Genomic DNA, 23092 nt, shown 5'->3' on the forward strand with positions numbered 1-23092 from the left:
GTGGCTACAGCCAGGAGCCTCTTCTCCACACAGGTACCCACCTGCAAACAAGCTAGCACCTCCCTGGTATTTCCCCCACTCCTGACCTAGCTGGGTCTCCCCTTCTAGTCCCATCAAGCTGGCATCTAGGGAGAGCTCCCCCTCGCCCTAGTCAGGATGTCACTAGGATCCCCTTCACTTAACAACATCAGAAGGACAGGATGGTCTCGCCCGTCTGAGGCTGGGTACTGACCCTGGCAATGACCCCTTAGTGAGGGAGACACTCACTCAGACGTTCTTCTCTTCCCTGCAGTATTTTGCCCTTTCTTCTTGATCCAAGACATGGTGACGGGGGACTCAGGACCATTTACGGGAAGGTGAGGCTCAGGCAAAGCCACCACCGTGGCTTCAGCAAAACTCCCCCAGCACTGGGAGACCAGACTAGTGAGGTCACGTCTTTTACTGTTGGTGGAAAAGACAAGCTTACAGCCTGGCCCAGAGCTCTGTTTCCAGCCCTGTCAGGAAGCTACCCCCTCTCACCAGCAGAAGTGGGGCCAGTACAAGATATTCCCTCCCCAACCTTCTCTTGCTAACAGCCTAGGACTAACACAGCTACACCCCCACCACAAACACAACTGGGGGACAGGGCTCCCCCCCCAGAAGCCAGCTGGAGTCTCAGGAGCTGCACACTCATAGGGATAAAAAGAACGGGAAGTCCCGTGGCGCCTTATCGACTAACAAATCATTTGGAGCATGACCTTTCGGGGGCAAAGACCCACTTCATCCGATGCACACAGTGGAGATTCCAGAGGCAGGTCTAATGAAAAGAAGGGAGTCCCAGTCAAGAGCAAGGCCAGAGATGACGAGGTCAGTTCAGTCAGGGAGGGTGTCCCCCACTTCCAGCAGCTGATGTGGAGGTGTGAAGGCCAAGAGAGGAGAAACTGCTTTTGTAATTGGCCAGCCACTCCCAGCCTCTGTTCAGTCCTTGATTGATGGTGTCAAGTTTGCGAATGAATTGCAGCTCTGCAGCTTCTCTTTGGAGTCTGTTTCTGAAGATGTGTGTTGCAGGATGGCTACTTTTAAACCTGTTACTGAGTGCCCAGGCAGAGTGCAGTGTTCTGCAGGGTTTGTGTGTTACCGTTCCTGATGTCTGATTTGTGTCCCTTTATTCTTTTACATAGAGACTGTCCAGTTTGGCCAATGTCAGTGGCAGAGGAGCATTGCTGGCACAGGACAGCATGAGTAGATGTGCAGGTGAAGGAGCCCCTGATGGTGTGGCTGATGTTAGGTCCTGTGATGGTGTCGCTAGTGTAGATATGTGAGCAGAGCTGGCAGTGAGGTTTGTTGCAGGGATTGGTTCCAGGTTTAGAGTTACTGTGGTGTGGTCTATAGTTGCTGGTGAGGATTTGTTTAAGGCTGTCTGTAGGCAAGGACTGGCCTGCCTCCCAAGGTCTGTGAGAGTGAGGGATCGTTGTCCAGGATGGGTTGCAGATCACTGATGATGCACTGGAGAGGTTTTAGTTGGGGTCTGTATGTGATGGCCAGTGGTGCTCTGTTATTTTCCTTGTTGGGCCTGTCTTGTAGCAGGTGACTTCTGGGTATTTGTCTGGCTCTGCCAGTCTGTTTCTTCATTTCCTCAGGTGGGTATTGTAGTTTTAGGAAACCTTGGTAAGGGTCTTGTAGGTGTTTGTCTCTGGGATTAAAGCAAATGTGGTTGTACCTTCGTGCTTGGCTGTATACAGTGGATTGTGTGGTATGCCCTGGGTGGCAGCTGGAGGCATGTAGGTTAGCACAGCGGTCTGTGGGTTCCCGGTAGAGGGTGGTGTTTATCTGACCATCACGTATTTGCACGGTAGTGTCCAGGAAGTGGATCTCTTATGTGAACTGGTCCAGGCTAAGGTTGATGGGGGATGGAAGCTGTTGAAATCACAGTGGATCTCTTCAAGAGCTTCCTTCCCAGGGGTCCAGATGATGAAGATGCCATCAATTTAGCTCAAGTAAAGAGGGGCACTAGGGGACGAGAGCTGAGGAAGCATTGTTCCAGGCCAGCCACAAAATATTGGCATATTGTGGGGCCATGTGGGTGCCCATAGAGGCGCCACTGATTTGAAATTGTCCTCAAATCTGAAATAGTTGTGGGTGAGGACAAAGTCACAAAGCTCCATCACCGGTTGTGCCTTGGCCTCATCAGGGATATTGATCCTAACAGCTTGGAGTCCATCTTCATGTGGGATATTGGTGTAAAGAGCCTCTACATCCATGGTGGCCAAAATGGTGTTTTCAGGGAGGCCACCAATGTATTGTAGTTTGCTCAGGAAGCTGGTGATGTTTCAAAGAAAGCTGGAAGTGCTGGTCGTGTACAGTCTGAGTAGAGAGTCCACCTATCTAGACAGTCCTGTAGTGAGAGTGCCAATGCCTGAGATGATGGGGTGTCCAGGATTCCCAGGTTTATGGATCTTGGGCAGTAGATAGAATAAACCTGGTTGGGGCTTCAGGGGTGTGTCCATGTAGATTTGTTCCTGTGCTTTTGTAGAGAGGGTCTTGAGCAGGTGATGTAGTTTCTTTGTGTGCTCTTCAGTGGTATCCTGGGACAGTGGCTTGTAAGACGTGGCACTGGAGAGTTGCCTGGCTGCCTCCTTTCGGTAGTCTGTCCTATTCGTGAAGACAACGGCACCTCCTTCATCGCCTCTTGGATGACAGCGTCAGTGTTATTTGAGGCCGTTGATGGCATTGTGTTCCGCACGGCTGAGATTATGTGGAGAGTGATGCCGCTTCTACACAATTTCTGCCTGAGCACGTCGGCGGGAGCACGCTATGTGTGGGTCCAGTCTGTCATTTCGACCCTGGGGGAGTCCAGGCAGAATTCTTTTTCTTGTACTGTAGGTGGGAGGGTGCCTGTGGGTCAGTGCGCTGTTCAGGGTCGCGTTGGACGTATTCCTTGAATCAGAGATGGAGGAAGTAGACTTCCAGATCCCTGCAGAGCTGTGTCAAGTTTGTGGGGCTGGTGGGGTAAAAAAAAGAGTCCCTGAAGTAGGGCCGACCCCTCTGCCGGGCTCAGTGTGTAGCTGGATAGATTGACAATATTGTGGGGTGAATTGAGGGTATATTATTGTGGCCCCAGGTGGCAAATAGGAGTTTAGATAGCTTACGGCCCTTCTTCCTCTCTAGAGAGGTGGTGTGTGTTGTAAACCTCCTGCTTGTTTTAGTAAAGTCCAGCCAGGCGGAGGTTTGTGTGAAAGGTTCGTTTTTTGTGAGAGTCTCCAGATTTGAGAGTTTTTTTTGATGTTTTCCTGCTTGTTGCACAGGACCCTGATCAGGTTCCTCTGTTTCTTAGAGAGTGTTTGGCACAATCTCTCACCAGAGTCTGCATAGTATGTCAATTGCAGTGGAGTTTTCACCGGCAGTCCTTTTGGTGTGATCATAGATTACTACGACTGGAAGGGACCTTGAGAGCTCATCGAGTCCAGCCCCTGCTCTCATGGCAGGACCAAGTACTGTCTAAACCATCCCTGATAGACACTTATCTAACCTGTTCTTAAATATCTCCAGCAATGGAGATTCCACAACCTCCCTGGGTAATTTATTCCACCGTTTGACCACCCTGACAGTTAGGAACTTTTTCCTAATGGCCAACCTAAACCTCCCTTGCTGCAGTTTAAGCCCATTGCCTCTTGTTCTATCCTCAGAGGCCAAAGAGAACAAGTTTTCTCTCTCCTCCTTATGACACCCTTTTAGATACCTGAAAACCCCTATCATGTCCCCCCTTAATCTTCTCTTTTCCAAACTAAACAAGCCCGATTCTTGATGTCCACCCGTTCACATTTGGAGAGGAAGCTGATGCCTGTCTGTATCTGTGCAAGATTTTCCATGAGGCTGATGGCTCCAGCTGATGGAGATTGGCGGTAGCTCTGCTGAAGTCAGCAGGACCGGATCCCCAGCTGGTATCAGTGGGAGCAGATCCCAGCTGGCATGAATGGGATTAGTTCCGTTGGTGTCAATGGGACCAAGTCCCCATCTGGTATCAATGGGGTGAGTTCCATTGGAGTCAATGGGACCAGATCCCCAGTTAGTGTCAATGGGATCACAGGCAGCGAGTTGTATGGGCCCGTGGTGCACAGGCTCCACCAATGTGAAGGTCCTAGGAGCCTGGCTCCACCAGTGTCAGGCCAGATCTCTCCCTAGCCCTGCCTGCCAGCCCCCGCACACCTCGCCCCAGTGTGCCTGCCGGGTGCCTCACCTGAGACGTCTGACCTGCGCCCTGCTCAGAGTGCTCTCCTCAGCAGCGGGCTGGCTGCTGCCTCTGCCCAGGGAGGAGAGCAGGAGGCATATGGCATCCCCACCACCACTCCTGGGCAGCTCCAAGGGGAACCCTTCCTGTCTGGGGCTTGGGTGGCTGTGTGGTGCCAGCAGCCTGGGGGAGGAGAGGAGAGGAGAGTAGAAGGGGCAGATGGGAGCCCTAGCCCCAGTCCCTCCCACACCCCAAACCCCTGATCCACACCCAAGAGTCTGCCCCAGCCCTGAGCCCCTCCCACACCCTCATCCCCTGCCTCACCCTGGAACCAGCGTCCCCACCCTCCCTAGACCTTTACAAGGCGGGTGTGGGGAGGGGACGACATTGGACCCGCTCTGGGCACCACCAAAAATTATACAATCCTGCCGTCCATGGTGGGAATGAACGGGACCAGGTGCTGGCGGGTATCAAGGGACACAGCTGCACCGAAATCACTGACAGCCCCGGGCAGAGGCTGAGGCTGCACCGATGCGGCAAAGCTCCCCCATCAAGGTGGGAGCATTTTACTCTCCCGCTGTAATTGGTGCCCCCCGCCCACCAGGGCAGAGACAATTGAGGGGCAGAGAATTCACACCCCAGTCCCCTCCTCTACCTGGGCCCAGCTGCCTAGCCAGGAGCTTTCCCTGCACAGAACAGGGCACACCGCCACCCAGGGGAACAGCTCGAAGGGCTGGAGGTTAGAGGTGCTTGGCTCACACACAGGGACAGAGCCCAGTACCTCTGAGCCAAACGAGGCAATGCTGATGCTTGACCTGAAGAGACAGTCCCTCAACAGAAAGCCAGGGGCAGGCTCAGGGTGCTGGGCCACCAGAAAGCATCAAAGGCCAGTACGAGTCAGCACGTTATGTCCAGCTTCCCCGGCTGCTGGGTTTGCCCTCTGGGGTTGTAGCAGCAAGCGCAGAGGCCTGGGGTGAGTGGGGTGCTTGGGTTTGGGCTGGGGGGCCAGGAGGATGAGTCCCCAGCTCAGACGGTCTAAGTGTTGAGCCCAGGGTTGGCTTTTGTTCTTTGTTCCGCTGGTAGCTACACGCTGAAGATCATTGGCGGAGGGCCGTACTCAGAGCGCAAGATCCGCCTCTACGAGCCGAGCGAGATCCTCAACTACAACATGGAAAACGGCAGGTGGGACACAGCTGCCCCTGGCAGAGATCTGCAACATCCTCACTGGGGTGGAGAAAGTCACTGGGGAGGTGTTTGTTACTCCCTCACTGCACGCACCACCCGGGGACACCCCGTGAAACTAACCGGTGGCAGGTTATAGCCAGCAGAAGGAAGGGGTCCTTCCCCTACCCCCCACAGTCAACCTGTGGGGTGCATAAGCAGAATAAGTTTTGTTATGTGCACCAAGGCATGCATGGATGTGCACCACCACAGAGTCACATGCTGCTGGCTGTGGGCGCTGTGCTAATCAGTTGGGCAGTGGTTGAATCTCTCCTGGGTGCTCAGCTAACAGGGAGCACTGGACCTGACCCTGCTGGCCCTTGCAGAAGTTACTCCTCAGCACTTAGCTTCTCTGCCCTTTCCCGGTGCCAAGGCTGCAGTAGCTGGCCTGGCTGGGTCGCTCTGTGCTCTCTTGTTAGCAGGGGAAGGGAGGGAACAGGCCTACGGAAGCTGCAGGCGTCTGGGAATACAGCGGTGCAGGCAGGGCCTCCTAGCGGGCTGATAAGGATAAGGGTGCCAGCCGGCTCCTCCCCAGTGGGGTGCAGCAGTTCTCGGCTGGGAGAAGGACTCTCACCTCTGTCCTGTTCCAAAGTTTTCTGGGTGGAAATGACATTTTGTGAAGAAATTTTTCTCGATGTAGCCCCCAAATGGTTCTTAAAAAACATTGAAATGGCCTGAAAAGGGCAGGAGCTGAGGCTCGGGGCGCTCTCTCCCCAGCACACCACCGAGTCTGATCTGGATGAGGGCGAATCGCACAAAGGCTTCCTGGACTGACCCCGAGGGCTTCAGTATCTTCTCCGGCACCGACTGTGGGATCAAGTAAGGCCTTTGCACGGGCAAGCAGCTCCCCTGCCCCGCCCCTGCCATTGGCCACCAGGGACTGAACTCTTCATCCACTCTCAGTGAAGTTTATTCCCTGTAAGTTGTCGCTGTTCGGCCGGAAGGTACCACTGGGTGGAGCTTTGATCCAGAGGTGATCGCAGGCTGCATTAGAGTCAAAGCACCTTTCTGGAGGCTCAGTGGCAGGAGCAACCAAGCCCCTTCAGTCAGTAGTGATAGCTAGAGAGGAGGAGGGAGTGCCCAAGGCAGAGCTCAGCTGTCTGGGAAGACTGGTTTGCCTGCTTGCCAGCCCAGAGAGGCTTTGTGGCCGCAGTGTGTTTCAGGGGAGAGCCTGGGGAGGCAGCTGTGAGTGTAACCCCAAGAGGCAGCAGAGAGACTGGGTTTCTTGGGCACAGCCAGTGGCAGGGGCAGACAGGCGTTTCAGAACAAGAACCCACCTGCTGCTCTTTGAGACGGGCTTTGCTAAAAAGCCAAGAACAGACCTGATTTAGGTTGCTGGTATCTCAGCCTCCCTGCAAACACCCTGCAGAGCCCTGAATATTGGGCCGGAGGGGCACTGTTACAATTCATTTGCATCGCAGTAGCGCAGGCAGGCTGGCACTCCGTCGTGCTGGGTGCTGTGCAAGCCTACCAGAGTGAGAGGCACCAGCACGGAAGCTTCCTGGCTGGTGGGCTGCCCTGGGCCCATGCGCACGATGGCAAGTTTCCCCTGCCGCAGGTGGGTCTGTGAGCGGAACTCCCCCTGTTACGACGTGGTTCCCCTGGACCTGATGGCCCCGGATTACTTCTTTTTGGTGGAAGTGTCTAACAGGTGAGCCTTGCGCGGCATCTTCAAGCCAAGGGTGTTTGACAGCAGGGTTGGCCAACCCAGGCGTCTGTTCATCCGTAGGACGCATGCAGCTCCTCTGGCTTCAGGGCAAGTCAGTAGTAACCCCTGTCCCTTCTGCATGACCCCCGCGACTCTCCCAAGGCCCCCCAGTCCTCCAGAGTCCTAGTCCAGCACTTGAGCCACTAGGCCACGTTATCCATCCCAGACTCTGTCTCCGGGACCAGCCTTGCAGCTGGAACAACTGGGAGCAGCCTCAGGGCTGCTCCAACACATGCTTCCTAAGGGACATCATTGGCCGCTCTGCCCATTGGGTCCTTGAAGTAGGTAGAAGCAGCTCCTGGAGATCACCCTTCTGCAAGGGGCCTTCTCAGCTGGCTTTGCCCCCAGCAGGTGTTAGGGTGGGCATGGTCAGACCCCCTTCAGCTACAGCTCCTCTCTGGTCCTCGGGCTCTTGGAATGTGGAAGATAAACTAGAGCAACCCCGAGGCTGCTCTAACTCATGCTGCAGGGCAGGGCCCTACACAGCACCTTAGTGCAGCCAGCACAACAGGGGCTTAAACCCACCTTCACCCCCCACCCCAGGATCAGGACCAGAATAATCAAGAATCACGCCCCCCACCCTGTGTTAAATGCTCTCCTCTTCTGATCTCCCAAGAGCTGTATCCAGCGCTCACCTCTGATCCCGTCCCCTGCCAGGGAGCTCTCTCGCCATGCACTGGCCACCCTGGCACTGACAAGCCACCGCTGCAGACGTAGCACAAGGGATTCTGGGACGGGGCAGAGCTGGGCTGCAGGTCCGGGGTGGACGGGTGCGCCCAGGCTGGTTGTGTGGGTTGAACGCCAGTGACAGCCACTCCAGCAGCCCGGCTCCTTGTGCCCTGAGCCCTCAGCACCTTTTCCTGCAGGGGCGTGGACAAGAGCACATACTGTGACTATGACCTGAAGTTTGTGATCCACATCCACGGCCTGCGGCTCAGCTCTGCCCGGGCGTTTGCCTTCATTAAGGTACCGGGAGTGGGGCCCAGGGTGCACTGCTTCAACTCAGCCCAGCCGGCTGGCGCTGGGGGGTGGCACTCAGCACCACAGAGTGCAGCCGGGGGATGGCCAAGAGCTTTGCCAGGCAATGGGCCGGGTCTGGGACAGTTTGTACGTGCTAGCCACTGCAAGGTGGGAGGAAGCTTGTTGTCAGGCCATGCTGGGGATAGAACCGCCCCCCCACTCTAACCACTAGCCCCCACCCCCCTCCCAGAGTTGGGATGGAGCCAGGAGATACAGCTCCCACCTGCTGTTCTAACCCCAGGCCCTGCTCCGCTTCTCAGAACAGGGAGAGAACCCAGGAGTCCTGCATCTCTGTGCCAGCCCAAGCCAGACACCACCTCCTCCCAGATCTGCGCCTGCCCCGATCTGCCCAGGTGCCCCCTGACAGCAGCTCAGAGGCCAGTCCTGCCTCCGTCTTAAAGGGACCGCAGTTCTCAGCAGCTGCAGAAAGGGTTAATGTGCCCCCCTCCCTCTGCAGTTTTCCATGGCAGTTCTCACTGGTCTTGTCTCCTTGTACATCCTGTACAAGGTCCTGGGGCCCACGGTCTCGGCTGGTTTCACCCACCTGATCCAAAGGATGGAAGAGGCCCTTGCCATTCGCACCGGTGAGCTGGTCGCCCTCCCACTGCCTTCCCGGGAGAGCTCAGTCCCGCCGCTATCCCCGGCCATCCCGGCTGAGCTCCGCCGGGCAGGCGGCCACCCCACAGGGCTTTGAGCGTTACCTGCGGCTCCTCCTCGGAGCCGCGGGCCGGGAGTGCTGGTCGGTGCCCTGCACACGCAGCCCAGGGCTGGGTGGGAGAAGCGCGTGGCTGCAGCGGTGGCTCTGCGGGAGGGGGAGGGCAGTTAGGGTGGGGTGGGGCTGGGGAGCCTGGCTCTGCAGGAGGGGGAGGGGGAGGGCAGTTAGGGTGGGGTGGGGCTGGGGGGCCTGGCTCTGGGGGAGGGGGAGGGCAGTTAGAGCGGGGTGGGGTTGGGGGGTCTGGCTCTGGGGGAGGGGGAAGGCATTGAGCCATGTATTACTGATGTATTTTATCTAGCTGTACACACATTGCTATCTAGACAGATAAAACAAATGCATAAAACATGGCTCTTACTCCCTAACTGGTTGGCCACCCCTGGTTCAGAGGGGCAGATGTGACAGTCCCATAGGGTTTGTAACAGCTCCACCCCCTGGCTCATAGCCGGGGTCCCCACCTGCCCTAGGTGCCAGACAGAGGTTTTTCCATGTGGCTGGGGGTGGGTGGGCGGTGCCTCTGGCCAGCCCCAGGGGAAGAGCCTGGTGGGCTGGGTGTGACGCCTCAGCTGGATTTCACTGCCTTTGACCCAGGGGTCACGGCCTTGCCCTCCGCGCCCACCAGCCCTTCTTCCTCTCTTCTTGCAGATTCCACCATCACCTTCTCCACCTCCACCTCCTACGCCAGCCAAGTCACGGGGGCTCCCCAAACCTCACCGTCCACATGAACCAACTCAGCAGCTCCCTGCCCCAGAGCGGCCGGGAAGAACTGGCCTTCCTGCTGCGAGTCCCCTCCTGTATCCACACGCCTTTCCTCACTGCGGTCTCCAGAGCCCCTGCCTCCCCTGCTGTGTGCGGCAGGCCGGGGCCTTTGTCCCCAGCCGGTGCCTGGTGATCTGAGCCACCCACAGGGGCAGGACTGGTTCTCAGAGCTGACCCTACCGGGCAGCCTTTCCTGGTAAACACAGAGGGATCAGGGTTCTCCCCGGCAGCAGATTCCCTCCTGTCCCTGAGCAAACAACAGTCAGAGTGGCTCGGATCCGAACCCACCAGACGTGGTGTGGAAATGTCACCTGGGTTCAGCCAGTGGGGAATGGCGGCCGATATCCCATCAGCAGCCAGCCCGTCCCAGCTCAACCCGCAGGGGATCTCCGTTGGACAGCTCATTTGACGGCCCAGCCCTTGTCCGCACTGGCAGCCGAGCCCCAGGCGCGATTGTCTGGGGGGCGAGTGGCCAGGCTGAGCAGGAGCCGGAGCTCCAGGGTGGGGAGTGGAACCGCCGGATGCAGAATTCCCCTGCAGAAATCTCATCACTTTCCAGTTCCTAATGTGGCTGTGGGAGCGTTGGCTTCGCTGGCCCCTGCGTCAGGCTCCGGGGTATTTACGAGGTTGTTCAATAAACTCTTGGTGTTCTAGGCATTCCTGCGTGGGTGAGGTGAATTTGTTGCTTCCCCCAGAACTGGCACCAGCCGCTCAGGCTGCAGCAGTTGGTGGGGAGACGGTCTGCCCTGGGCTCTGATCACCTTGGTCCCTTATGGGCCAGAGCCCGCTGCTATGAACTGGTGCAGCTTGTTGGCCTGGCTGGGAGCCTGCAGAGCAATGCTGGTGGATGAGCTGGTAGGTTTCTTTCTCCATAGACCAGGGGAGCTGGGGGTCCTGGGTCCGTCCCTGCCACTGACTGTGTTCACTCCACAAGGGGGCCCGGGACCCCACCCCAACACGGGTACCCGAGGGTGCCAGTGAGCTGGCTCTGTGCCCACCTTCTCCCCTGCGGGAGGAGCACACTGGAATGGGATCCTGCAACACCCATGACGCCTCCTGCAGCCCATCGGGAATTAGCTGTTCTTCAGCCTCGCAGTGCATCTCACCTGTCTTCACTGGCCCTCTGGTCAGCCACTCATCCCTTCCAGATCAGTGTGCCCCCTCCTCAGAGGGCTGCCCTGTCTGGGAGCCCTGATAGCCCTAAGCCCACCTAGCCTCTGACCACTGCTGTTCTCCAGCTAACCCCTTCCCTCTGGGCGAACGGCATCTGAACTGGCCACACACCATAGGCAGGGACTGGGCCTGGACTTGTTGCCTGTTCCTGCCCCACTGCAGCCCTAATACCTCCATGGGTCTCAGCCTGGGGTCTAGTCAGGCCCAAGCTCCCCTGGCCCACCACCCCTGCCTTTTCCCAGCACTGCTCTGTGCAAGGCACCCCTGCAGCAAAAGCCAGTGTCTTTTTGCCAGCCACCTATTTATAGCAACTAGCCAGGCTCCAATTGGCTGCCTTCAGCTCTCCCCTGATTGGCTCCCAGCCCTCTCCCAGGGGTGTTTTAACCCCTCGTGTGCCAGTGCAGGGCAGCACCCCTGTAACAGACCCCATCTGGGATGTGAGCAGCAGCTGGCATAACTTAGAGCAGCCCCAAGGCTGCTATAAATTACATGCTGGACTGGTACTGACCTAGCATTGAGGGAGAGCAGAAAGGCAGTTTAAATCCACTTCTCCTTGTATCTCTTTGGCTTCAAGGATGTAATTTCAGTCTGCCTGAGGAGTTATTAACACTTAGCTCTGAGGCAGAACTTTCCCTCAGTAGAGCCAGATCATTACACCTGTCTTATAGATGGGGAAACTGAGACACAGAGAGAGGTTGAATCCTGCCCAAGGTCATCCAGTGGGCCAAGCCAGGAAGAGACGCCAGATTTCCTGAATACCAGACAAGCCCAGTACCCGCATCTGAAACCCTGCTCTTCACTGCATCTCTGCCACGGTGTTTTCGCAGCAGGCTCCTGTTGCTGTGTCTTGCTGATAAATGTGCCTTGCCACCTCCTCTGCCTGCTGCCAGGATTATCTCCCCTCCCGCGTTGCTGGTCTGTCCCAGCCCTGACCCCAGAGATGTGGTTCTCTAGTCAGCCAGCGCTGTCTGTCTTGGCCTCCTTTTGATCAGGAGCTGCCATTTATCCTCGATGCTGAGAGATAAAGGCAGGGTCTTTCAGCTGGGTGGTTGGTATCTCCTGTTTCTGTGCTGGCTTTTCAGCTGGAGAAACTGAGAAACCAGCAAGGTCTGAATTCCCACTGGAGGAAACAAAGGCAAAAGAACTAACAACAGAGCCCAGCAGATGGACTGTAAGATCTCAATCACCTGTCCAGCACTGCCCCTTTCAAAGCTTGTCAGGATCAGTATCCACCACTGAAACTGTCTCGATGATGCAGCTACCTCTGGGGCAGAACACAACAGCTGTTTAAAACAGCCACACTGCAAACCCCATGGAAGAAGGAGAAGAGTTGCTTCTCCAGTGGAAACAGACAGGAGAGAAGTCAGGGAGGCAGGAATGGAATTAGCAGACCTGGGATTAGGCTATGAGTGAAGGGTTAAGTGTTGCCCAGTGGTTATAGTGGTGGGTAGTAGCTAAAAGAGGGCAGCTGGGAAGTCCTGGGTTCTCGTTGAACTAGGACAAACCACTGGGCTAGACACGATTACACTGGTGGCTTTCTGCCACCCTTCAACAGGGGTCAGCAAACTTGCCAAGGCGGAGGGCCAGAACTGACCTTTTGGCCTCTCTGTGAGGGCTGAGTGCCCATGAGACTTTATGAAGTCACTAATTGCCCTACTTACAACAGCTCCATTAATAAATAAATGCAGATGCAGAGCTTTCCCATTTAGGTCTTTAAATCTCCGGCCAACCGAGTGTTTTAAATGTCTAAAATGTCCAAGATTTGATTACAGGTTGAACTTCTCGTATCCTGGATGCTTGATCCTGGTCTGGCAACATCTGTGTCCTGAATGAGGGGGCCCCAGCCACAGCGATTGCTAGGGGCTGGGGACTCAGCTGGACTGGCAAGCAGCCCCACTGGCTGGGAGTAGATCCGCCGGCAGCCCCGGGTGGGGAGACCCAGCAGCCAGAGGCACAGAGCTGCTGCCATCCCAGACAGGGAGCCAATGCTGGCCCCAGACGGGGAACCCTGGCAGCCCGGAGTGCGGAGCTGCCTGGGGAGAAGAGGGGCGCTGCTGAGCTCCCACCACGTGCCACAGAAAATCAGCTCACGTGTGACTTGTGGCACATGTGCTGGGGGTTACTGACCCCTGCCCCACAGCTTGCGTGGCCACTGAGGCCAGAGGCCAGCAGATCTCTGTGCTGACAGGGTGACATTCAGCACTGCTGTGACCGGCTGGCCTGGGTGCTGGAGAACAGAGAACTGCCCGGCAGTGGGTTCCTGAACTAGACACCCTCTGGAACTGATGCTCCGGGGGCCGGATTCTGGGCTGGGTGGCGCTACATAAGCGTGTATGTTTCACATCCTCTCCCCCACTGCAGGGCAAGTGACACTGGAGAAGGGGGATCCCCAAGGCCCAGGGACAACGGCACATTGCTTCATGGACCGGGCCCTGGCTTCCGGCGCCATCTGCATCCAATTGCCACCTTAAACGTTCCAGCATGTGCTCTAAGTAGGTGATTAGTGCTAATGGCCCTCGTTAGGGGTAATTAACCTAGCCTGGGAAAGCTGGGCAGAACTGTGTCCTTTTGTGGACTCCCGCCTGCTCCCGTGGTGGGTGTTGAAGAATCCATGTGGTTTAGCAAGGCAAGATGTCCAGGACTTCCTTTCCATGCTCTCAGTGAAGGAAGGGGAGTGGGGCCTAGTGGTTAGAGTAGTGAGGGGCCAGGACCTGGGACTCTTGGTCTCTGCCCAGCTCGGAAAGGGGAGTGTGAAGAATTGGGGGGGGACTGGGAATTTGGACCCCTGCGTTTTATTTCTAGCTGGGGCAGCAGACTCACACTGGGTTTTCTGGCTGGTGGCATCCCTGCTCTGTCCCTCCGTGTGTTCCCCTCCCACTGCCCCAGGCTGGCTTTGTGGCTTGGCCCCACTCGAGCTGAACACTTGGGGCTTTTCCCAGTTTAGTGCCTGTTGCTTTATTGACACGTCTCTGAGACTGGATCCCCTTGAGACTGTCACACCAAGTGCTGAAAAGACAGCCCTGCCTACCTGCTCTCTATGGTTCCCCACCACCTGGTCCTGCTCAGCCAGACCCTCCGGTCTCCCCCCTGTGCTGGCACGGGATTGTGGTCACAGCCCACAGCAGAGTAATACAGACACTGAGACCAGCTCAGCTCTGGGAAAGCTCAGCCAAAGGGACTTGACACCATGTCCAGGTGCACAGTCCCACTGGGACCAGAACTCCAGAGAAATCCATCTTACTTTGCATAGAGTTGATCTAGAGAAGCGCCTATGAGGGTGTTTGCCTGCTTTATCAAAGAGAGAGAGAGAGAGACCCGCCCCCCCCAGTGATGATTATTTACGCTGGGTTTACTAATGAAGCCTAGTTTTCACTTACCCTGAAATCACAAAAGCAATGTCATTATGCGGTGGCGAGCGATAACAGACAGAACAAAGTGAATTATTGAGCAAAATAAAACACAACCCCTCCAGCTGCAGAAAGAGAACTTGTTACAAAGCATCATTTCCACCCCAGCCCTTATTTCACAAGTCCCGAGACGCCCTTTCTGGCCTGGGTCCAGCAGGTCTCCTCACTCCTGTCCTTCCCGTTCTCTTGTTCCAGGGGTTTTCATGCCTCCCCTGGTGGGTGGGGAGCACCAATTACAGCAGGAGCGTAGCCTGCTCCCAACCTGACGGGAGAGCTTTTCTGCACCAGTGTCAATGGCTGCACGAGTAGCCTGAGCCGCTGCTGGGGGCTGTCACTGAAGACCCTCCTCGGTTACTTCCCTGGATTTCCCTGGGGCGGGAGCCTTCGTTCCATTCCCTAACACCTCTGTGGAAAGGTACAAAATTCAAGAGGGACTCCAGCACCAGGTGACGCGGTCCCACGTCTTTGTTCCTCTCTCCACCACCTCTTGCTCGTAGGCCGTGTTTGTCTGTATGCTCAAAAACAACAAGAAGTCCTGTGGCACCTTATAAACTGACAGATTTATTTGAGCATAAGATTTCATGGACAAAGACCCATTTTGTCAGATGAAAGGATTAAAGATCCAGAAAATATGACCTATGAGAAAAGATTAAAAGAACTGGGTTTGTTTAGTTTGGAAAAGAGGAAGCTGAGGGGACATGATTGCAGCTTTCAAGCACCTAAAAGAGTGTTACAAGAAGGAGGGGAAAAAGTTATTCTCCTTAACTCTGAGGACAGGACAAGGAGCAATGGGCTGGAAATGCAGCGAGGGAGGTTTAGGTGAGACATTGGGAAAGACTCCTGAACTGTCAGGGTGGTTAAGCACGGGAATAAATTGCCTGGGAGGTTGTGGAATCTCCATCACCGGAAATATTTGAGAAGAGATTAGATGAATATCTGTCGGGGTGGTCTAGATTGCACTTGGTTCTGCAGGGCAGGGGACTGGACTCGACGAGCTCTCGAGGTCCCTTCCAGTTCTAGGGTTCTATGGGTACATTTCCATAAGGAATGGGGGGTGTAACGTCACAGTCTCTTCTTGAGGACTTGCAGCTACACGGGGTCAGGGCTACAACGTCGTCTTCTTCTCCACCCAGTCCATCCTTGGCAATGCGGCACCTGAGTGCTGGCAGAGGGACCTTGTTTTAAATAGCTGTTGTACTGCACTCCAGAGTCAGTCGCAGCTCAGCCTCAGGGGACACGCTCTGGGGGGTAGAATTTGAGGGGGGCTGAAAATACTAGGTACATGTGACAGGGATTGCCCAAGGGATCAGAGTGCTGGCAAACCAGATGGGACGTTTCTCCTTCGGCCTCTCCCAGAAATCTGACACAAAGCCTCTCTGAGAAGTGGGGAAAAAACACCCCCTCCTCCATTTCCAATTAGTCCAGATTCTTCTGTTTTCCTTGGGGTTACAAGCCCCCTTTCTTTCCAGCCAGCATCCTTCTTCTCTGCTAATTCCAAGTGACACCCGTGGCCAGAAAACTACCTGCAAAACAGATGATTTTTTCCTGCTTTAATTGGGGACACTTCGTCCCTTAATTCTCGTTAATTAAACAAATTGGCTCCGGCCTCCAGCAGTTGCCCAGCTCACCTAGAAATGGGAGGCAAAAGGTTAATTGTGGCTAAAAATAGCTTTCTAGAAAGAGCTGCTTGGGGAGGCACAACCGTCTGATAGATCCTTCCTGATGTGCAGTGGGCAGGAGCTGGGCGGGCCGCGCCAAGGTAATATCCAGGCTGGGCTAAGGGAGCACTCAGCCCCTTGGCAGCCTCTCCATCAGCAGAGTTCAGTTCTGTTTCAGGCAGGCAGGGGGAATTCGAGGCCGGGGGGAGAGGGAGGTTTTTCAGAGGGTTTGTTTTGGTGGAACGCCGGCCGTGGTGCACTCGCTTGACCCACACGCCTGTCCCCGCAGGGCTCTGGTGCAAAGTATCGCAGCAGTACCTCCTAGTGGGTAGAGAGGCAGGCCTGCCCCCTCGTCGGGACACGCTCGGAGAGCTCCAGATGGGCAGCGTAGCCAGGTGCGAGGGGCGGATGCCGTTACAATGGCCTAGGCTAGTTCTCTGCCTGGCCAGGACTAACTTCTCCTGGTCTGGACAAAAGCGCTGGGGCCCTCGTTCCCCTCAACCGCGTGCGTTAGTTTAGAAAACCCCTCGTGGGTGTAAGAGCCGCTTGCTTGGCGTGAGCTGGAGCCTGTTCCGACCACACCTTCAACTGAACCGTAGCCCAGCCCAGCCCGCGGGCTCCGCGCTGCCCACGAGGTGGTCTTGGCAGAGGGCTGCTCGCCTGGCACTTTGGCCTGCACCCGCCGAGATTTTTAGACCTGTTGCCCACCTCCGAGAAGCCAGGCTGGGCGTCCACACAGCGTCGGGTTGTGGGGGCAAGGGCGGTGGTGTGCGGGGCTGTCTCCTGCCAGGCGCCGGGTGGGAGATGGCTGTGGGGCGGGGGCAGGAGGTCAGCGCTGAGGACGGGGGAGTCCTCCCTGCTCGGTTTAAACCCAAATCCTTCCTGCAGCGGCCAAGCCAGGCCCAGTGCTGCTCCACTCGATGGAGGTTCGCTGCCCGTTTCCAGGCCCTGAGGCCCTTGTACCTCTCCCACGGATGCGGGCTGGGGTGTGGGGGTTGGGAGTGTGGGTGTGAGTAGGTGTGGGTATGGTGTGAGTGTGGGTATGGGTGTGAGTGCGGGGGGGTGGGGGTGTGAGTGGGGGAGTGGGTGTGGGTGTGATGGTGGGGGGGGCGTGGGAGTCTGGGTGTGGGCGTGTGCAGTAATGCTGCTGTCCCAGCAGAGGGCGCCACCCAACCACAGATAAGTGCCGTGGCCTGGTCCCTGCCATGGGCTTAGAGCTCCGGTGAGTTCCCTGCAGCAGGATGGGGTATCCCCCCAACCCCCAGACAGAGTCCACCGTCCCAGTGCCTGTGGGAGACCCAGACAAACACCTGGCGGGGGGTGGGGGGGGCAGGACGCCTGGGTCCAGCTCCTGGTTCTACTGGGTGACGTCGAGTAACTCGTCCCCCTCCCCCCCGCTCCGTGCCTCAGTTTCCCCTCCCACCCTTTGTCTCTTTGGGACAATTGTCTCTCTCTCCCTCGGGCCTTGTGCACTGCCCGGCCCAGTGGGAGGCTCCCGTCTTGGCTGGGGGCTGGGCAGCACCTGGCACAGTGCAGGCCCTGATCTCAGCTGGGGGTCTGCATTGCCCGTCGTAACTGGGCCTGATTCCAAATAGGACCAGACTGCGCTCTCCTGATGATGACCAATCCCAGCAACTGGTCCTGTGCAACGGCGGAAATGGTGATTGTTTTACGTGGCCCGGCCAGAAGCCCCAGGTATGGTGTGTGGTTGGGGAAACTAGGCACAAAGCCGAAAACACCTGGACTTGACTGCTGCTATGGCACGTGTCAGGGCAGCTGCAAGGGGAGAAAGAACCCAAATCACCCTGCTCCACAGGTGCAGGTGCTGTGCAAAAGGGGGCTCCCACGGAGGCAGCAGTATAAGGCATATGATCCGCGATAGAGGACTTCTCATTCCAGCCAGCGGAGGGCAGGGGATCAAATTTTGATTTGGACCACTCCCATGAAATTTATAAGGAAAGAAAAGGAACATTTTCAGGCATATTTGTGCCTAATTCCCATTTCCCAGCTGTTAGAAATGGCTGACGCAGGCCGATTTTTTCAGAAATAAGTTCCCAATTTTGAATTTTTTTCTGAACTTTGCTACAAATCGAAGACCCCCTCATTTTGACAGTTGAATTCTTCCCTCTCCCCACCCGAATTTGGCTAATTTTTAAAAACCTACATTTGACAACATTTCGATTCATATGATTACTGTTGGGCAAAATTTGTTTTAAAAAAACTCAATTTGGACAGGATTCCCAGTACTCTTTTTTGAGGGAAACTGGAGATTGTTTCCATCCAGATGTACTGACTGCTGAGGTCCCCTTCCTCTGGGTCTTTCTGACCTACTGAACGTCCCTCGACTGCAGAGCCAGGTAACAAAGGACCGTCCACCTTTGAGAGGAGGATTAAACTCACACACAGAAAGGGGGGTGCTCAAGAACACCCAAGCAGGCCAGGAGCAGAGGGAGGACTATCTCCCGACTTGTAGATCAGAGCTGTATCCAGTAGGTAACACTGCCTCTCGCATGACTGCCCCATTGAGCGAGCGTAAGGTCAGGTCACAATTGTCTCTGGGCCAAGGAACCGATGGGCTGTATGGAATGATCCCTGTTGCACTGATTTCTTTGCTTCTGATTGGAATCTGTTCCCGCGCTGATCCAAGCCGATGCAATCTGCTGGAAAGGATTGCACCCGAGCCTCTGATTAAAATCTCATTAAGCAGATTCTTCCACGGGGCTCAGAGCTGCGGAGCTGGGGAAAGACACCCAGCGCTGCTTGGAGCGCGGAGTCTCTGGGGACCGGCTGAGGAAGCTGCTGCTCACATGCGCGAGCCTGGGGGCTGGAAAGGGGCCTGGGCTGAGCCGCCACCAAGAAGCAGGCCGCAAAGTCCTGAGCTTGAGAGGCATCCAGGAAATGTGCCCATGAACTCACCTGGGTCTGTGTCACACCTAGGCAAGGCAGGGCCCCGATCTCCGCTACCACGTCTACAGCTGTACGAACACCCAGTGCTCACCTGTGGGCCTAGGCACAGGGTTCCCTATAAGGTGAGCCCTGGGGCAGCTGCCCAGGAGAGATTATTCATGGCTAATTAGCAGTGCACCCCCTCAGCCAGCAGCCTGGGTTTCTATTGATAGTGCACATCTGCACATGCTTGGTGCGCATAACAAAATTTATTCCACCCATGGATGGAAAAAAAATGAGAGAGACCCCTCTGTAGGTTGCTGCTGGGATTTTAATGGTGGGGGGGGCTTTGAGCTGCCTTAAAGGGGCCTGGCTTTCAGGAAGCAGGGGTGTTCCAGCCACTTTCAGGCACGTCATGTTGGCCACCTCCCCAAATAAGCCAAAGCGCACAGGTAGCCGAGGTCTCACCAGATTAGTCTGTATCTGCCCAGATAAAGGGCGTTGGCACAGGGACACACCCGCCACTCTTCAAAGGGGAGCCACGTGAGCTAAGGAGGCGTCTCCAGGGCGTGGTGAGGGGGGGCAGTAGAGGTGCTATGACACACAAGCATGAGAGGTTCTGGTGGTGGCTGGCATAGTTCTCTGTGGTATTCGGGGCATGCTGGAGAGATGGGAGGCGGAGAAACAGAAGCCCAGGAACCCACCAGCGTGATTCCTGTCAGCGCTTTCCAAGACAAGAGGCAGAACGCTGCCCTGCGTCTTCTAATCGCAGCCCTACACTGGACGCTGGGGTCGGGGGGGGCCATGGCTGTGAGATAACTGAGCGTGTCCACCCCCACCCACGCTGCCCCATCTGCTTTGGGCACGAGCACTCCTGGTGATGCAGTGGGAGGCTAAGTGCTTAGAACTGTGCTGTGACTTTCAGCTTGTGCTGCTCACATGGCAGCGTTTTAACAAGGAGACTAACTAACCCTGGGAGCAACTTACCACCAGCCACGGCCACGCCGCGACGGGCTGGTTTTCTTAAAGGTCTGCTGTGGCCGAGACTGGAATGAATTCAGGGACATTCTCTGGCCTGTGTCGCGATCACTGAGCTGGTCCTCCTGCATCAAGGGCCCAACTGGAGTTAAATCCAGGCAGCCGTTAATCACATCAGTGCTCAATGCATATGCTCCTGCTCTCAGCTCTACCCAGAAGCTTGCATAGCAAAGGTGTGTTGGCAGGATGTCTCCCAGAACCTGAGCACTTGCTCGCGTGTTGGGAGAATGTGCTTGAGAAGAGTAGGTACATTCCCACCTCAGAGATGGGGTAAGAACCCAAGAGTCTTGTCTGCAGACCGAGGCTCTGAATCAGGGTGGGGTGGGGTGTGGGTGAGCCAGTAGCTCTGGAAAGGGAGCATTACCTAGTGGCTAAATCAAGGGCTGGGTGTCAGGACTCCTGGGTTCTGTTCCTGGCACTGCCATTGGCCTGTTGTGGGAACTTAGGCTCAGGAATGTCCTGCTTTGTGCCTCAGTTTCCCTTCCAGACGATGTTTCAACCAGAAGTGCTCCTGAGGACAGGGCGAGTGGTTAGCATGTGGGCTAGAAAGCAGGGTGCCTGCTTTTTCTGCTCTGTGGGAGAAGTGGGGCTAAGGGGTTAGCCCACCCCCCCAGCCAAGCTCTGGTCTCAGCCCCCCGTCCTCATCCGTCCGCTCCTGAAATGGCCAAGCTGCCAGGGATACAGTGGGGCCAGCCTCCACCTGTTTAAAAGCCAGATGCCAGCAGCTGTAGGGTGGGGGCTGCTTTGTCCAGCTTCCCTTCCTCCCAGGATTTCAGCCATCCCAGTCCGCCTACAAGACCCCCCCCCCAACAGCTCCCTTTCCCGGGGTCAGCTCTTTTGTGTCTGTCTTTGTGCCCCTCCAATTCGTTCTGCTCCCCCAGCCCTGCGGGCGCCTGTGCCCCCACACCCATTCACAGCTCCCCCCGGCATTGTTGTGAGGCTGACAGGTGCATAATTGGATGATTAATGTAGCTTCATTAGCCTCTGACTGAACCAGAGGCGCTGGCCCACCCCCCCCCCACCCGAGCCGAGCCTCATGGCTCCCCAGGAAGAGGCAGGGTCTTGGCAACCAGGCCCAGCCCATCTGTTTCAGCCTTTTGTGCTCAGATGGGGGGAGCACGCGGCCGGCCGGTCCCGCAAACGCCTGCCTTGACACACACCTGCCGGGCTGAGCTGTGACCACCCAAGTGTTTCCAGGGGCTGCACGCCTCTGGTGGGGCTTGGTTCGTTTCCTAAAGCCCCAGCTCCCGGAGTCATGGGATGCGGCCGGACTCGCTGCGGTCCTTTGCTAGTTATTTCTTAACTTGCTGTGAACAGCTTCTAGCCCTAGGGCAGTGCGCCCTGCGAGCTGAGCGATGGGGCAGCTGCCCAGGAGCGTCAGTGTTGCCCAGCTGCTTAGAACAGCATCTGCCTTGGAAACACCTAAGCGAGTTGGTACCGGGGGGGTGGGGTGGAGTGGTCCTCGCCCTTGGCTGGGCCAGAGGAGCAGCAGTGCACCATGAAATGAGTGAGGTGGTGGAGGCCTGGTCACTGGAGGGGGGAGAGAGAGTGAGAGAGAGAGAGAGAGAGAGTGTGTGTGTGTGTCTCTATGGGTGGTTTGTCTATGGGGGTGTGTGTGTCCAGCTCTGGAGGGGAATGGAGTCTAATGGCTGGAGTGGGGCTGGGGGAGGGGCTGGGAGCCAGGACTCCTGGGTTCTCTCCCTCCTTTTAGCAGGGGAATAGGTTCTAACCCCCAGGCCTGTGCTTCGGCCTTCCTGCTCCCCAACCACAACCTTGCTTAAAAACCAGCTGCTTGGAAAACAGCCCCCCCGGGACACCCCCTCCCGCCTCTCCACAGAGCCCCCCCCGACACCTGCTTGACTGACAAGCCTCAGGCGGTGATAAAGGGCTTTATTTCTGCAGTGCTCCAGCCTCCTTCCCTCCTGCGCCACCCGGCTCCGCCGACACTGCCCTGCTCTGCCTGGGCTGGCAGCATCCACCATGCGCCTTCCCCGGCCCGCGACAGAGCCCAGCTGTGAATCAGAGCCCCATGATGGCGTGCGCTGGCTGGAGACCTCCAGCCAGCCGCCAGCCACCGCCACTGGCACTGTGTCCGGGCAGCGCAACAGGGCGGGCTTGGAGGCCTGGTTAACGCTGGGTGGGGGGGTTCCCTGCTGCCCTGCGCTGGAGGGGCTGAGAGCTGCTCGGCTGGGGTGGGGGATGGGTTCGGCTGAGTCTGTGTGTGTGATTCTGGACGTGTGCAGGGGGGTTGGTGCACGGTGCGGGGCGCTGTGAGTGTGTCTGACTGGAGCGTGTGACTCCCCCAGTAGATCCCAGTCAAAAATGGCTGGCACGGAGGGGCTGGCATTGACCGGGGGTAATGAGCCACTGGACAAATGCACCCTGGGGTGAGCTGGGTATCCTGGCCAGGCCCATTTTAAAATCAAGCCTGGCCGCTGTTTGTTTGCTGTAAGCTCTGCGCCAGGAGCCATTTCTCTGCGCTGTTCCGCAGGGGCTCAGACCCCCATGGCCACAGCAGTCCTTGGCAGGGCCAGCTTAGTCTGGGCAGACTTCAGTGTGTATCGCGCGCCATCAAGGTCACACACCGACTGGGGCGGCGGGGACAGGCCGGCCGACGCATTTCCCCATCGGCAAAACCCCCAGCGAGGTGCGACAACCCAGGCCTCCTCCACCGGCTACGTCGACCCCCTGGGCACGCGGCCGTCGTCCGGGCCTCCAGCAACTCACCTGCTTGCCTATTTTGCAAGGTGCTCCAGGAAAAGCCCTAGCAAAGTCGGTCCAAACTGCAGTGATGGACTGTGTGGTGCTCACGCTAGCCACTGAAACGGCAGCGCCCTGTCTCCGCGCCAGCTGACCCATTTTACAACCCTGCGGCGCCAGCAGGAAGAGGGGCCTGCGACGCGCTTGCACTTTGAGGGCTGATTTTCGTGAGCCAGTAGTTTTTACGTGAGGTGAACCCTGGGGGGTACCCAAGATGCATCGGGGGCTGCATGTCCCTGATTTAGCCTTTGCTTTAGGCTGGAGATGGCTGGACTTACCCCTCTGCAGTAGAACCAGGTGTGAGGAGCGGTACGTGGTGCAGTGTGATTTAGGGGGTCATAAGGCATTAACTTTTTGAACCTCCGTAGCCACTAGTATCACAGAATCATAGAACAACAGAGCTGGAAGAGACCTAAAAAAGCCATCGAGTCCAGCCCCTGCTCTAAGCAGGACCAAACCCATAGGATCAGCCCCGCCATGGCTTTGTCGAGCCGAGACTTAAACACCTCCAGGGATGGAGCCTCCACTGCTCCCCTGGGGAGA

The 23092-nt window shown here is 56.7% G+C and overlaps 1 protein-coding gene across 3 annotated transcripts in view; it reads left to right on the forward strand.

Moving 5' to 3' along the window:
• Positions 1–10276, forward strand: part of CATSPERG (catsper channel auxiliary subunit gamma) — a 43874-nt gene extending 33598 nt beyond the window's left edge. The window contains exons 24-31 of one of the 3 annotated variants that reach the window (XM_075016282.1): positions 293–356; positions 5291–5389; positions 6146–6247; positions 6987–7079; positions 8003–8102; positions 8398–8509; positions 8614–8740; positions 9514–10276. In XM_075016282.1, coding sequence (XP_074872383.1) covers positions 293–356; positions 5291–5389; positions 6146–6247; positions 6987–7079; positions 8003–8102; positions 8398–8509; positions 8614–8740; positions 9514–9760 — 944 coding nt within the window. In that variant the 3' untranslated portion in view covers positions 9761–10276. The remainder of the gene's footprint in view (positions 1–292; positions 357–5290; positions 5390–6145; positions 6248–6986; positions 7080–8002; positions 8103–8397; positions 8510–8613; positions 8741–9513) is intronic. The other 2 variants (XM_075016283.1, XM_075016284.1) reach the window with 2 other exon arrangements.
• Positions 10277–23092: the final 12816 nt, after the last annotated feature.

Source organism: Carettochelys insculpta, chromosome 22 (genome assembly GCF_033958435.1).
Source record: "Carettochelys insculpta isolate YL-2023 chromosome 22, ASM3395843v1, whole genome shotgun sequence".
Classification (NCBI taxonomy): Eukaryota; Metazoa; Chordata; order Testudines; family Carettochelyidae; genus Carettochelys; species Carettochelys insculpta.